Source organism: Diadema antillarum, unplaced genomic scaffold (genome assembly GCF_040938485.1).
Source record: "Diadema antillarum isolate AM-2024a unplaced genomic scaffold, OU_Dant_1.0 scf00000094, whole genome shotgun sequence".
Lineage (NCBI taxonomy): Eukaryota > Metazoa > Echinodermata > Echinoidea > Diadematoida > Diadematidae > Diadema > Diadema antillarum.
In genome coordinates this window covers 1,859,088-1,875,649 of record NW_027270983.1, presented here as the reverse complement: position 1 = coordinate 1,875,649, position 16,562 = coordinate 1,859,088, and the positions used below count along the sequence as shown (strand labels likewise).

Below are 16,562 nucleotides of genomic sequence, written 5' to 3'. Positions count from 1 at the left end.
ACATTTTCCAAAGTCTGACTTTGAAAACCTTACTTAATAATTACCTAGGGTACTATCAGTATACCATATAATTTCGTATAGGGCCTACTCTGTACAGACAACATTCTTCCTTATTCTACATCACATGGACTATTGTTTATCATGAGTTGTCCTTATTAAATTCAAATTGAATAGTTACACTAATACAGCCTTCATTCAGTTAGATAAATCTAGCATCGTACTAGAACTGGATACAGCTTTTCTCTTTTTTGTTGCATCCTTTTCAGAAACGTATAATATAATTGTCAGGAACAATCTTTATCTGATTTCAGTTTTAGTAACCTTCTCCCATTTATTACACACAACACTACACCAAACTCAGTATGTGGGGAGGAGTTCAAACTTACCTCGTCAGAAGCACCGAGATGTCGGAACTGTGGTCTTTCTGCCACTCACAGAAGTTTTTCAGGGAATGCGAGAGCTCGTTCGTCAAATCGAGATTGGTCTGAAAAGAAATACATAGACCCCAATACATGAGATTCACATTTTACTAGCGTGAGAGGTACTGTAATTGATTATCATTCACTGAGCGCCGCACCACAATCACTGTACAAGTCAACGGCAAGTGCCACGCCGCGCCGCGCCCCAGCATCGAGCAGCGAGCCACCGCTGCACTGGCTGGCAGCCAGTCGATCGTCCCATCGTTAGCATAAGGCCGCCGTGTGCCTGCCGTGGCCGCCGCGATAGGGAACGGCGGGCGAGAGTGTACACGAGCCCTTCGTGTATCACTCTTCACACCTCCCTGGTATCACGTAGGAACACAAGTATCGCGGCAGGGACAGAAAGCGATGATTGGTCAAACCGCGTGCAAGATTGAGCCAATCAACGTGAGGCAATCCTGCACGGTTCATGAAAACTTTTCTCATTGGAAGATATCAAGCAACGCTACCCTTGTCATTGACCTACTGAAAGGAGAATACAATTGTTTGCTGTTGTTGATTTCTTTTTTTATAACTCACCTGTGGCGATTCCAGAATTGTGATCCCATTGATTTGAAGTTTCAGTTCAGGAGATAGCGTACTGTCTTGAAACAATCCTGCAACCTACACGGGTAAGTCACAAAGACAACGATTAGGAATAATGATATCTATGACTGTCTATAATAGCTGAGTAGTTTACGAGCACGGAAAACGCACGGAAAATCAAGTCTTTTCAGAAGTAGCATATTATTTATCTCTTTTATCTCTCAACAGTAGAGTAGTCTTCAAGAAGAAAATGACATTCAGTTACAAGTACATAAAAGAGGATGTCATCTGTTCTCTGTGAGTTTCTCAGTGTTCAAGATCACAACGTGCTCTTTTCTCAAAACAATTGCGGTATGCGTAATGAGAGTAAACTGATGACAATATCAAATACAGTTTTTCCATTCAATACTAGAAAACATCTACTCGATTACACACTTGATATTTTCAAACCATCCTACCTGGTTCAGAATATTGAAGAGGTAGAATTCAGTGTCACTCCCGTACGCGTCAAACATCGTGTTGTCTGCCACAACATAGGTCTCAACAAGTTTAGGTCCGCTGATTTCCCGCCTTTCTCGTCTCTGCGTATTCTTTGGTCGTGTACCTGCAGAAGAGGTTCATCGCTTGACCGTTATTACGCAAATCGAGGATGTACATCATACTGCAATTGTTCCATACTGCACCACTAAATGTTGTTTGTCGTATCTTATAAGCAAGACTTTTGTTTATCAAATTGTATCTAACATATACAATTATACATAGATATCAGGCCTGAAGCCCTTCTAAAAAAACTTTTAAAAATACGATTGTTTGCAGCAATCTGACACACATGGTAGTTTCAAACGATTCAGCTTTTTGCTGTTCACGGACAATAGCCAGACTCGAATTCCTTTTTTTAAATATATAATATGTCGCACAAGAAAAATTAAGATAATAGTGATATTCAGTAACTCTACAAATAAAGCAGTCCCACCCTCCCCCTCAAAAAAACAAACAAACAAATAAACTAATAGGCATGTTCATCTAAAGAATAGGTTCATTCATCTGTAACATTTGCTTTTGGCAAGTGCATTTCTTTCTCTCTTTTTTTTTTTGGGGGGGGGGGGGTAGAGAGCTCTCTTCCTTAACATATTACAGTATCATTTCATCATTAACATATTACAATATTATTTCATGGCTATCATCACAACGAAAAGTCGTATTCTAGGTAGTTTTCTATAAAATGGGAAATGCATTTGGTGCTTAGTTATATTAGATCATTTGAAAGAGAAATGTGATTTGAATCATGAGGCATATATAACCCATTTTACCTCAGCTATCACGACACACTTTCTAATACAAAATAATGTGGGTAGACTTTTTTTCAAATGATAGAATTTATTGATTTCTCGAAGCAACATAATTATACAGAGGATGGATGAAATACATAATTATTACTTCAACACCATATAAACTTTTTCAATGTGCACTCGTCATCGCTATGTCGGGTGGGCCTGGGCGGGCTTTCGGACTGCCAAGAGTTATTTTGTCCTATTTTCGAAATGGAATTGAATAACAATGTTAATGAAAAATACTCTTGTCTGCACTACGGAGGCGGGCTGGTCATAATCAGCTGCTTTCGTAGGTCCCTGGCAAACCACTTTTGGTTGGGTGCAGCAATTTGTCTGCATTATTGTGTACCCTTGCACGCATGATAGAAATAAAGATACTATAAATAGTTTTCGGTATGATATCCATCGGATAATAATATAGCATTTATAATGAGTTTATGTATTGTGCATTGATGGTAGAAAACATTATAATTATAGAATATCCCTTTATTGTATCTTTGTTAGTAAGGAGTTACTTGAATATTTGAAAAAAAAACATGAAAAAACACAGGTAAGTGTTTAAATTGTTTGTACCAAAGAAATGGCTTTATGTGGGTAGACTTGTGGTCTACGCAAATTACATTGTAGGATGATTTATTGCGGTCAAAGGTTGTAGTTGAGTCATACGTACCTTCAGTATTACTCTTTGACGAGAACTCTTCGGAATCCATTTTGTACATGATGTGCGTTGGCGTGTCCACATCGTCAGATCCCTTAACTAATTGGGAGTGGATGTCCTTCAAGGGTTTGATTCCGAACGTTCCCTCCGCTGTCTTGATCGTACCGGACTGCATGGTATGGAGCAGAAAGGGGTTGTTTTTAAGACCAGTGATAAATCCAGGAATATACCAGCGATATAACTATATTCGGTTTGGACTCCTTTCCCAAATTTGTGTAAATAAGGCATCAAAATTAAAAAAAAACAACAACTTTCGTCAACATGTACATAAAAACTAACGTTCCCTTGACTGTGTATTGTGATGTACTAAAACATTGTTCGTTTCCATGGATTATCTTTTTTTTTTTGGGGGGGGGGAGGGGTTGCTTGGATGTGTGAGTTTTTTTTTTCTTTTAAGATTCATGGTGATAAGTAAAGTGTATGGCGGCACGTGTGCCTGTAAACACGATTGAGGGAAGGGGAGCGAGTCTTTTATTTTCTTAATTTTTCAGGAGGCTTTTTTTTCTTCTTTGCTTGTTGTTTTTTTCTTCAGCTCCTAGATGATGAGTTTTGACTTATAACAAGTCATTTATTATATTCCCATAACCTAAGTCAACTCTATCATTAAGGATGTAATTGGCCCCATGACTTCGAGATATGATTAAACGTGAACAATAAAAATACTTATAATACATATATATATATATATATATATATATATATATATATGTGTGTGTGTGTGTGTGTGTGTGTGTGTGTGTGTGAGATATGAGAAAGGGAGGAGAAATCGATGCGTAGCTTTGACATCGTTATTCCTCTTATTACTGTTCCTCCTTTTTGGAAAAGCGCAAGAGTTGAAAAATTGGTCTCCGCCGGGAATCGAACCCGGGTCTTTGGCATGGAACGCCAACGCCTTAACCGCTCGGCCACGGAGACGTCATAGCGATTCAGGCAGACCCAAGCTCGAATACCCGACGGACCAACCTTTCAACTCTTTAGCATACGTTCCTTTTTGGGGCAGTGAGTTATGAATAACGACCAGTCGCGTGCCTCAGCTGGATCTGCAATGAGATTCACGTAGCGGTGAATTGGGATAATGTTTTTTGCGAAAGAGATCACCGCTACAACAGCTTTTTGGCTTCTCCTGAATAATTTTGCATATGTGAGATGATGAGAAAGATATGAGAAAATATGATATATATATATATATTTAATATACAGTATATCACATTTTATATTTTAAAGCAATTAAGCAAGAATAATCAGCGGTGAATATGACGCATCTGCAGGTGATTCAAAGGACTACAAACATCTTATTATCTTATCTGAAAGCTTGTAAAGGTGGCTTTCTTTTGTTCCACTGATTTTTAGGTTAACCAAGTAGATTTTTTTTTCTTGGGTGAGTGATGATAAAAGACACACGCACGAACACACACATCAACTTGTATACGGAACGCTCCTCCTTGTCCCAAGATAAAAAAAATAATAATAACAATAACAACAACAACAACAACAACAACAACAAAAAACAAAACAACGATTACTCAAGCGATTTCTTGTAAGGACTACTACACGTCTCACCTACACTTCACTACACAACTCGCCTCGTCTTGCTATGCTTTACTTGAGCAGTCTATTCCACAGACATGTCACAAGGTAAGCTTGTTTGTGCAAGTCTTTTTCTCAGAGTAAATCAGTTTCGCTTACTACAGGACAGCGATACTTTGGGATTTGGGCTGTATTCATGTCCGGACAAATAGGCTTTACAGTTTTGTAGGGGCTATTGGTGGGTCGAGTGATCTTGGACGGGAGATTGTTTAGTTTGAGATGGTTTTGGCTTCATGACTCTTGTGAGAAAATAACAGTCAGACTCCGTTCAATATCATTGTTCAATGTCAGCTTTAACTTGAATAACAAAAGACTTCTCATCGCTCGTTTCGCAGTTTCGATCGAAAATATCATCAGCCACCGGGACTCTGCGATGATGTGTTCTTTGGGGACTATCGATCGCGGACATCTTTCGTAAATAGCTCATTTCTGGAAACCCTTGTCCGCACTCTTGGGGGCTGCTTTTGACCAGTCGACGGATCGGCGAGTGGTACGCTTCAGTGATTCTCGACGTCAATAGAACGCGAACGCTCCAGTTTCTAATTCGACCACACCCTTCATTATTACTGTGGTGACACGGTGATTATGGTACTATGCACGACCTTCTCGTCAGTTTAAGCCTTAGAGTTTAACACGTCTACGATTCAGCCCGCTTCATATATCATGAGCCATGCAAAACAAAATGACACATACATGGATCGTTTTATGTAAATGAAGACGGAATGAAATACAGGCGCCGAGACATTTTACAAGAAATAGGAAACAAAAGTGTTGAAAATTATATGTGTTTTATCTAAACATAACCTTTAGCGATCTGTGAGGTCTATAGTGAGCTCATTATTTCTTGAAGGGGAAAAAATCGGGTCATGCCTGAAATACATGAAAAGAACACTTAGAATTGAACTTACAACCGCCGTAGACAACACTCGACTGGGAGTCAAAACCAACCAAAGGTAAAGATTGTCTTGTTGGAAATAAGCGAAATCAGCTACATAACGTCACATGTTATAGAATCAGCGTCATATTACGTAATTTTACCGATTTCAAATACCATGGGTTTGTGCGTTTGTTTACTTATTTTCCATTTCACATTAAAAGATACACAGGAAAACTTAAATCATACATGAATGATCAAAGATTACAAAATGGATGGATTGTCCATGTCAGATTCATTATTAGAATGATTATGTTCTCACATGGGGTCAAACAATTTGTTGTCGCGCACTCTCATTTGGGGACTGGGGAACAAACATGAACGGCATGGAAGAAAGGATGAATTTTAGGACGGAGTTATATCGTTACCGACTTGGATGACTCATATCGTTCGTGCCAGGGTGTGATAGCTCTCCCTCTCAATTCAACCTATTCTATCCGGGATAAATTGATTGCTGACAACGCCTTTCTTTTTTTGTGATTTTCTCCACAAAATCGCAGAGGAAGAAAAGATTTTCTATTTATTCCCCGAACGCGTTTGTGTTATCCCGGCATGCCTTGCGCCAAAAGATGGGGTGGAGTTTCCGCAATGTATTTGTTTGTTTGTTTTTTCGCTAAAGTTTTTGTTGATTGTCGTTTTTAGTCTAACCACAACAATGACAGAAAGATAACAAGTGACATCTCCTCCTCGCCTTGTGTCGGGCTGGCCCGAAATCATCCGACCTTCAAAGACTGACCCTGAGTAGGCCCCCTTTTCAAACACTACCGTGCAGTTTGGGTCATTCGATAGCCAGCACGTGTCCAGTTTGGGCCCTATCGCCCCTTCCACGCATGGATGGGTGTGACCCCTCGAAATAAACAGACACATTTCGCTGGTCTTCAATTAAAAAAAAATGGAATGATTTTTTATATCGAATGTTGTGGAATATGTAGAGATTATTTCACAAGTATATTCGTTCACTTTTTAGACTCAAAATTGATTTGATATCAGATGGACAGAGCTTGAATATTGATGATAAAGAATGAATGTACGATATAAGATACAGAAACGGAGACTACTTCAGTATCTTTACTCCAATCGAATGGAATATAATATGTATGGTAAAGGTTAGAAATATGTGATTTACAGTAATATGTAACTTTAATATTGCTATTGACAGTTTTAGAGGACGTTAGCATTCTTGACACTGCTTATCGTATCCTAAATTCTAACCGTACTTCATACCCTAAAGATCGTTTAAAAAAGACGTTTTTCGAGGTCACATATCTAACTTCGCCATGATTTGAAAGATGTAAATACAAAACAATTAACGGTTTGCAATAAATGTCAAATACACGTACAGCTTAACAATCCACATTCCCTCGTGACAGATTTAAATACTTCCAAGCGACAGGGTCGTCGACAGTGGGTCAAGAACATTAAGATATGATTATGCAATGTGAAATTTGAAATAAAACCCAGACTTGTAATAATTTACGTGTGTTTGCTTTAATTTTTTGTTTTCATTTGAGCTTAACTATATAACAAAATCTTTTTTCTTCTTGGTCACCAATATGATCAGACTCCCTCCAAAATGACATGCGGTAGAATCACTTTTCTTCAGCGGATTTCACATTCTTTCAATGTCTATTGCTTAATGTACTGCATTCATTTACATTCAGAGGACACGATGTTTAAAAGAGCAAGAAAGGCAAGCTACCAATCATCCCATGTATACAGTCACTCATGGGTGAACTGTGAAGATGACTTTCCGTTATTCTGTCGTTCCAAACACTGATTCGACTCACACTGCCCTTTTCCTGCACAAACTTCAAATATAGCCTATTTATTTTGACACAAGGATATAATCACTCCGCCAGGAAAACTAATTCACCTTCCACTTATTCATTCATATCGTGAAAAACAATGTAGACATTCATTTATAGACGAATAGGTTGATAACAGAATACTGAGCAGATGAATATATGGATATCTATATATGTATGTATGAATACATGAATAATATCAATACATGACTATATCAATACATGAATAAATTGTTGTTTGCTCTTACCAGTCCGTTACACGTGCTGACCGATGCCGACGACGACTCTTCTTGACCAACCAAGAATCCCTGGTAGTAGCAACTCTTTGACGGTTGCTCCAGGCGGGTCCGACCGTCCGCTCCTATCCTCTTGACAACGAGACCGGCGTTGAAGATCTGCGCGCTGTCGAGCAGCTGCAGGTGGAACAGGCGCTCGAAGCCTTCGATGTAGAACTCGAGGGTGGAGGTGACCGATTCCTCTTCAGGGGCGCGCCGATGCCTCGTCCCTAACCTCACTGGTTTGACGAAGTCATAGTCTGCGGGAAGAATTCAAAACAGATTATTCGCATCCTTCTCATTAAGTTAATAGTTACGTTCAGATGGTGATCCTCAACTTCGACGATAAACTCGCAGTTAAGTATAGGGCGCCAAGTGTCGCATGATATCTTACGCCACGAAATTACAATTTCGTGTCGTATTTTTTTTGATAAGTGACATGAATTTCGGCGGCAAAATGACGATTTCTTGTCGAAATTGCTATTTAGTCGACGAGAGTGCTATTTAGTCTGTTAGTGGACGAAATTTCTATTTATTATTATGTCAACAAAATCATCATTTCGTCGATGAAATTGACGTTGTCACTTGGCAACGAAAAAAAAGAACAATTTCGTGACGAAAAAGACCATGCGACATTTAGCGCCCCATATGTAATTACGAGCTAATCCTCGAAGTTAAGGATCACCTTCTGAATGTAGCCAATGCTGTCTAGAGCATAGCTATACACATGAATGAGTTCACATATGCAAGTTCTTATCTTATTTCATTTAGCTAGAACAGAAAATGATGTTCCCGACGTTCAACATTCCTATGGTCAGATTCCACAACCACAGTGTCTTATGGCTGGTATTGTGGGTAGGGGGAAATAACCTTGATCGTATGATAGAAAATGGTGTTTTTGCATCTGATTTTGTGTCAAGTGGCCTTTACTTCTTACGAATTCCTTTGTTGCGGTAATGAAGGCTAACATTTGGGCGGAGAACGCCTATAACTTGAAATTTATACAGTAATGACAGAATGAATGGGAATGATTCGTCAAAGCGAAATGAATCTTTATCGTTTTTCGAGATCCATCATTGTATGATGCTATTTGAATAACTATGTATTCACACATGTCACGTTGACAGAACGCCTTAATGAAGATTCTGATCAGTCTCAATCAAAATTTAACTCTTAAATTTCGGGTGAGAGGATGCGTATAGCAAGCTAAGGAAGCCATTTCAAACCCAATCCAAACAAATTCCAATTCCAATTTGCGCAAATATGAAATTGTCGCAATGTCATGTTCTCCTTCAAATCACGACTTGGGGATACTATAGCGAGCCGTTTTAATTTCGTCGATTCAAGATAAAATGGTCTACATGCATTAGGTAGGGCAAAATGTGGGCGCCGATATTTGTTACCGTCTTGAAATTCTTGGCGTTTCAGCCACAGTAAGACCATCTATATGAACAGGCATTGTCACTCTCCGTTCAATTTGAATAAATGAGGATAAATTTGTATAAACGAGGAAAATATCTTCCAATTACGTCAATTCCAACTATGTCTCCCATTGACCTGTATATCAATCATACCACTCCTACGTCGAATCTACCGTAGAAATCATATTCAGTGCAACAAAAGTAGAGTTAAACAAATGCTGTTTCATGGGACGGAGGCATCGGATGCTGCAAGTGTTCCAGATAACTACTAGAAACAGGATTATTATCATATTATCATAAGTTATTTACGTATAAACCTCGTGAGTTCCCTTGTGCAGCTACGCATCGCCAACACTGCTTGTAAAACCGTTGAAAATTATGTGTTCCACATTTTCTTGGGTCCCAGTGAAATGATTGGTGTGCTCTTCTGTTAATGGAATCTTCTGCAACTTATCACAATTAACTTGATAATGAAAAGGTTTTTGCTTCGAGTTTTTCTATTACCACTTGTTTACGGAAGTACTGCTACGGTGTAGTACTATACAGTATTTGCCAAAGAACAACAGCTTTTCACATTGATAACCCATAATATAATTGAACTATCTATATGCTACTTCTCAGGCTTAAAACATAACCTCTCAGGTATATTTTGCCGAAAACCCCATTCGATTTTGTTACGTGGTCAAAGAGAAATGTGGGTCGTTGTAAAACATGGCATGGGTCTGAGTCTTCGTGCTCGTGAGTTTCCTTGTGCAGCTACGCATCGCCAACACTGCTTGTAAAACCGTTAAAAATTATGTGTTCCACATTTTCTTGGGTCCCAGTGAAATGATTGGTGTACTCTTCTGGTAATGGAATCTTCTGGTACTTATCACAATTAACTTGAATATGAAAAGGTTTTTGCTTCGAGTTTTTCTATTACCACTTGTTTACGGAAGTACTGCTACGGTGTAGTACTATACAGTATATGCCAAAAAACAACAACAGATTTTCACATTAATAACCCATAATATAATTGAACTGTCTAAATGCTACATCTCAGTCTTAAAACATAACCTCTTAGCTATATTTTGCCGAAAACCCCATTCGATTTTGTTACGTGGTCAAAGAGAAATGTGGGTCGCTGTAAAACATGGCATGGGTCTGATTCTTCCAAGTTCAGCGCATCAATGCTCTTGGAACTGCGTAATGTGTGAAAACAATGGACAGAACTTCGAGGGAAGGGATTCCTGACACGCTCTACAAAACTCCTCATTTCTCTTTGACCATCGAAGCAAATCGGATGGGGTTTCTGTAAGATGTGAATAAGAAGTTATAATTTCATACCCTGAAATTGTATTTTTGATTGATTAACTATTTTAAGAGTTTTCATTGCGGAGCGTCCAGTTGTATATTTTTTTTTTTTGGGGGGGGGGGAGGACGTTCGGTATACTCTTGCTTGGGACAATACTGATGATGCAGAGTACCAGCAATGTAATGAAACATAATAAAATGAGTTATATCACATTTTTACAGAATGGTGGATATATCTATCCTCGGTGTTCTAACAAGTCGTTACCAGTACGACAACAAGGGAATCTTATTCTTATAACTTCTGGATTTGGATGAGAACCTCAAGCGAGTCAATCCTTCCGTTTCCTCAGGCTAAAGAAAGTTTACCAAAACACAATACATTTTACAGTGCCATTAGTGGAGGGTAAGTAGGCGATTGGGGCTAACAATGGGCTAACCTTTTTGTGACCCTCTCACGTCCAAGGAAAGTGAAGAAAAAACTTTTCATTAAAAAAGGAGCTGGCTATATACCCTGCAAATACCGTTCTGAGTAGGGATTTTGCGTTTTTCTTATATACAATCCCTATAAAGACAGTTTTCGTTACCCTGGGAAGAGGTATTGACATGTAAAGTTGGTGATATGTCGAGAAAACGACAATTGCAATTGCAAGAGATTCCCAGTGGAGTCATAAAATATCTCCTAATTCCACTGTCTCCATAGACCAGCGACAAAATGCATTAACAGTGATGCCATCTAGTTTGAGAGGGAATCATCTACGAGTCCATAAAACGTTGTATTTGCTGTAATATGTACGAGTTACTTTTGAATGCATTTTTGCGATGGGTATTTTTAGTCGCAAAAATGTTTCGTCCAATTTTGTGCGAAAAACAACAATGACAACAAATAGTAGCACGGTAAATTATATCTACAAGAAATTCGTGTTCATAATTCTGAACGAACAATGGGAAATCTACATGAGGGCGAAACACGTCGAACTATGTGGACATGACATGCATTTGCATGTACCCCCATTTCCATGTACTCTAAATGGTGATAAGGGGGTCATAGTTTGATTATCCTTGAAACTTTTCGTTTAATATCTGTGTTGTCTGCTCTTCTTCATAATTTCCCAACTTAATGCTGTCCTAATCTTTTAGATGCTTTACGTACTTCGCCTATGGGGCGATATGCATTCTTAGCATTTCAGACGAAATGCTTGTTTTGAATAAAAAATTAGAATAGACAAAAATAAGATAAAAGCATCTTACCTGGCGAAGTTGTGTAGTACTGCACATCAGAAGGAGAGAGCGCATGTTCACCCTGATGAAAAAAAAAAATCCACAATCGATTCTGAATGACTTAAATGATCACTTTCATGATTACATTATAATTTCGTTGCAGGTGATAAAAAGAACACATAACTCGATCAAATCAAGTAACTTACTTCAAGAAAATATTATGATCCAGCACAAAAATTCTATCTATCTATCTATGTATCTTTGAAAAGGAAATCACTGCCCTCAAGGGGCAGGCTTTTTAATGTCTTCCTTGACATTTGCTTTTGTTTTAATGAAATCAATGAAGAGAATGAATTGAATAGAATTGAACATAGAGAAAACAGAAAACGGAGAAAGACGTAGTTGTCACCATTAAAAGTGCAAAGTTACAACAGCTCTATAAATGGCGCAATTGAAACAATCAATTCTTCAGATTAATCATTATCTGCAGAAATGTTTCGTCAGCGCACATTGTTTTGTTAAATCTTGTTTTAACAAGAGTAATTGTTACACTTCCAGTGAAAGACCCAAGGACTGGGTTTGCGCTTTAATGCCATTGGAGGAAGCAACATTTTTCCATGTTCCTCCTAGGTTGATTATGTAGCTGAAGGCCAGCTAGCCAACTTGGGTTTAGTTGTGAAATGCTCGCGACTTGCGTTAGGCCAATGCCTGTATGTAGAAATGAACACAGTTTCTCAACTACATTCTGTGACAGTGGTATTTTTTTAAGTAATACAACTCTAACAAGGATTTTATTTTTTTTCTGAGTTTTACTAGTTTCCTTTTCAAACACAGGCCTAATGTAGATTGCATCATTGTCTTTTTCCCAAAGAGCACGTAGTGATTGTATGCGTTTGTTTGTATGTGTATACGTGTGCGAGGGATTGTGTGTGTGTGAAGGAGAGAGAGTTGACCAAAATAAAGTGACGTCTTTTTTTTTAGATGTCGTTACAGGATTCTGAGCCTGGATAAACGAATCACTTCGACTCCACTTGTTTCTCTAATTTTCTAAGTCCCCTCCCAATCTCCTTGTCACTGTTTGCCCATTCCAGCCCAGTCGAAATAATAGAAATACAAAACGAATTAAACACGTCCAGTGCGCATTCCCCGGCTGAATTTTGTAACGCTTCCGCGACTTTCTTGTGTGTGAACTACACAAAAAGGATGATCGCAGAATTGAAAGTGATCCAACCCTTTGGGGCGTTACGCACGACTCTCTCTTTAACCTTGGGTCCGATTACAATCCTCAGAAGTTATACGCCATGAGCAAAGCTCATTTGCATTTGAATTGTGGAGTGAGTTATACCGAGAAATGCTTGTTATGGTGCTATAAAAAAGGGGGTAGGAACAAATTGATGTGAAAGGGTATGATAGAATCGAGGGCGGTTGAGTTTAACGCCTTTTCATTTCATTTAAATCGGAACCGTCCAAGCATTCCACCTTTATCATGCATTTTAAACTCTCATTTAAAGAGGTCCATAAAATGGGAATTCCAGATAATTCCATCATTTCATTATGACGCAGTACATAAATCGATAGTGTCATGTATAGATTTGTGGAATTTATTGTGCTCCTTGAGCAGAGAAACCAATATTCTGACAAAAAAAAAAATACACTGAACAAGGATGATGACGTAGGAGACTCACGTTCTGCAGTAATGCAGCAATGTAATTCCATTCCAATACCGCTTGCTTAACAGCGTTACCTGTGTAGAATGTATGCATGTTTTTTTTTTTTCTGCTTCCATGAACGCCCAATTCTGCATTCCTATGGTGAAGCTGCTATGCTATCATCCTTGTTCACGCTCATTTATTGTGATTTTTGAAATTACTCTTATTACTTATGTCATTCGCTATAAATTCTGAAACTCTGTACCAAGTATAACCACAGAGACTCCAACTCTCCCGTTTTCGACGGGAGATCTCCCGCCGAAATCCCCCTTTTTTTGCAAAATCTCCCGTTTCCCGCTTGCGATTTAATTTCTCCCGCCCTGGCTCTGTGTCTCCCGCTTAAAATGAATTCTTACTTAATATGATTGTATGTTGAAAAAATAAGCCGTAGATAAAACGAGAGAGCATCTAGAACTCTAGAGCAAGGAACTTCGCGCGCATCAAATTGGAGTCTCCCGTTTGCTAGGGGTTTCAGGCGGGAGAATCTCTAGATCAGAAGGTGCTTGGGGTTGGAGTCTCTGTAACCAAGTTAAAGATGTTTCAAATGCCAAAGTCTGAAAAATCATCCGGAAGTCCCTTTTAATTGTCGTATCATTTTGGCCATCAAGACAGATTTTTTGTTGATTCTGCTTCTAACTTGCCACTGTGAAATTAATGATGTCTAAACTGTTTTACGTTGGCCAGACATACTAAAATACTACTCAAATACCATCACCCTTGTGAGACACTCTCTTCTCAGAAGAGCAGAACAAGATCGATTTATTATTTTCTCTATATTGAAGGTTTTGTTGTATTTTAGTTCCGCTTCCTTTACTTGTGACTGTATGGGTAAGTGTTGCAGACAAAACGTCACCATTTAAGGATGGCAACAAAAGTGAGCTCTTGAAAGTTCTTACATGAACTTCTTCACGTATAGAAAGTAATGAGGCTTTACGCGCAGTCTCTAGCAAGTACAAATGCCATGCAAGAACCTAGATATACAACTATACCTTGGGTTCTACTGCTTAAATTTAGATTGCTGGCAGATATCATTTACGATTTACTCCAGATAACGCTGGGGCATATCTGCAAGATGACTGACTACAGATAACAATATTTCGTATCACCACTATCTTTAGGAGATATAAAGTTATCACGATGTACTTGGACATGTCATGTCTACTGCTCGCACCTGCTCGGAGCGCCCGCACTAGCTTTCCTTCTTAACACGGAATACGCTATAGTGAGAGGTGGTTAGCAGTAGGTTGATGAGCGCAAGTGCATATTTGCGCTCTTCTCCAAAGTAAACACTCAAATCCTACAGGTCAACTTTCCCCCCTACGACTGGATTTTAATGACAGCAGATGATTGCGATGCGCTTATACTCTAAAGAAAAGAAACTTCAAAGTGGTACTGATGTCCATTCATTCGACTGACTGACTTTGAATGTGTGTGGGCATCCTCGACAGAGTGGATCGTTAAATAGAAAGGGATACAGCAAATTAGTTTTATACTTTTATCGGCAGATTCTCATCGGTGAGCCATTGGCTTACGCTGTCGCCCATGGCCGCCCAAGTTTCTCAAAACACTTTCAACTTACAACTTTTGATAGTATTTTGAAAGTACCGACCTAGAACTTTATATACTCCTGTTAACACTCATCTCCTACGTGTATTTTAGGCAAAGGTTTGCCCGACTTAGTAGACGTTCATGGGATATAAACTTCAATCTGCCAGGGAACAAGACTCTTGAGCTTTCAAAATCACTTGTTACTCGAGACTGCGAGAGCCATGATGAACATGTGAAGAAAAAACTCTGAAACTGCATACAGTACAGTATACTTTTCGCATTAGAAATGTTCAGTCAATTCAGCGCCTCTTAATTGTTTTGGTTTCTTGGTTAATACACTTACTCTTACTTACTTCAATTTGATTTAATCCAATGATACAATGCGATTCCTGTTCATCGAGCTAATTTTTTTTTTAATTTTTATATATTTTCTAGGACAAGTTGAATGTATTGGGAAGGACAAAAATGTGTACATGTACGAAAGTCTCACAGCTTATGCTGATTCACAAACAAGATCATGGGTTTTAGACCCTTGTTCATCCAGTCTATCTTTACAATGCTTTTTGTAATTTTATAAATCTTTTTATCTGCATTGTGTATGTATTATATTTTATTGTAACATCGTGCAATTCAGTCTCTGACTGCAATACGATTGAAATAAAACCATTATTGAATTGAATTGAAACTATTTACAGAGGCTGCTGAGATCTGGGAGACTATTCCACAACTCGACAACTCTTATTGCTGAAAATGTTGTTGTCGACGTTGCTGCACAGAAATGGTTGACAAAATAGAGGAACGCCCTGGCTAAGATATGAAATGCAGCCATCATCTTCCTGTGTCGATATCAAAAGACCATCATACAACTACATTTAGACTCTGATTCATCTCTTCGTACAATGCAGTGTCGTTCTCTTCAATAAGAAAGCTTGCGTGCCCTACAAAGCAACACTGTAGCTGCATATCAACTATATTGCAAATGCATTCCATAATAGACATGTCAATTAACTCTCTTTACCAGATCCTCAGAGAGAGCGAGGGGAAAAATCCATAGATATTGACACGCAAGAAACCACGTCTTTTGTTCAGGGTTGTTCGACATTGCTACGATTTCAAAGTGAATTAACAACGAGAAGACACAGAGAGATCAGAGACTTTGAAATGGACACGCATTACCGGAGCTCAAGCATTTCGCGTCTGCGCAGTAGCACAGGTGTAATGGTTTTTATTTGAATAACACGTACGGATCGGATGCTTCAGTGACACATGGTGTGTAAGGCAACGCCTCATTCTTACGTACCTACAAGACTCTCCTGTTAATTGTACAATGTACAGGTGTTTCAGAAATGTTACTTTCAGGGTTACTTTAAGCAATCCTTATTCAATTTACATGATGGCGTCTTACATCGTAAGTATATCCCGTTCCAAAACGTTAGTCGTAAAGTTAAATGATTGCATGTCATTGTCGATCATTCTTACATAAAGCCATGCTAGTCATGGATACATTGCTCTATGCGAGGGTTGGAAGAAAAAAAAAAGCAACAACACAACTGGAAAAGTCGTTAAGTAAAGTCAAGTATCTCTTGACGTGCGATGTCAATAACGTTTTAACAGGTGAGCATGTAAATTTGAAATGTCTTGTCCTGCTCTGAAGCGTAGGGTATTTTTTGATACTATACTTTATCAAAAATGAAGACTTAAACGAAAGTTCTATAAAAG

The 16,562-nt window shown here is 38.6% G+C and overlaps 1 protein-coding gene and 1 non-coding gene across 2 annotated transcripts in view; both read right to left on the bottom strand.

Annotated features, from left to right (window-relative positions):
* Positions 1–16,562, bottom strand: part of LOC139718438 (uncharacterized) — a 162,846-nt gene that overhangs the window by 84,092 nt on the left and 62,192 nt on the right. Inside the window, 6 exon segments of the mRNA XM_071629910.1 lie at positions 387–484; positions 999–1,082; positions 1,463–1,608; positions 3,018–3,162; positions 7,628–7,914; positions 11,617–11,668. Coding sequence (XP_071486011.1) covers positions 387–484; positions 999–1,082; positions 1,463–1,608; positions 3,018–3,162; positions 7,628–7,914; positions 11,617–11,668 — 812 coding nt within the window.
* On the bottom strand, positions 3,897–3,968 carry Trnag-ucc (transfer RNA glycine (anticodon UCC)). Its single transcript has one exon. It is a non-coding gene; the product is annotated as a tRNA-Gly (tRNA).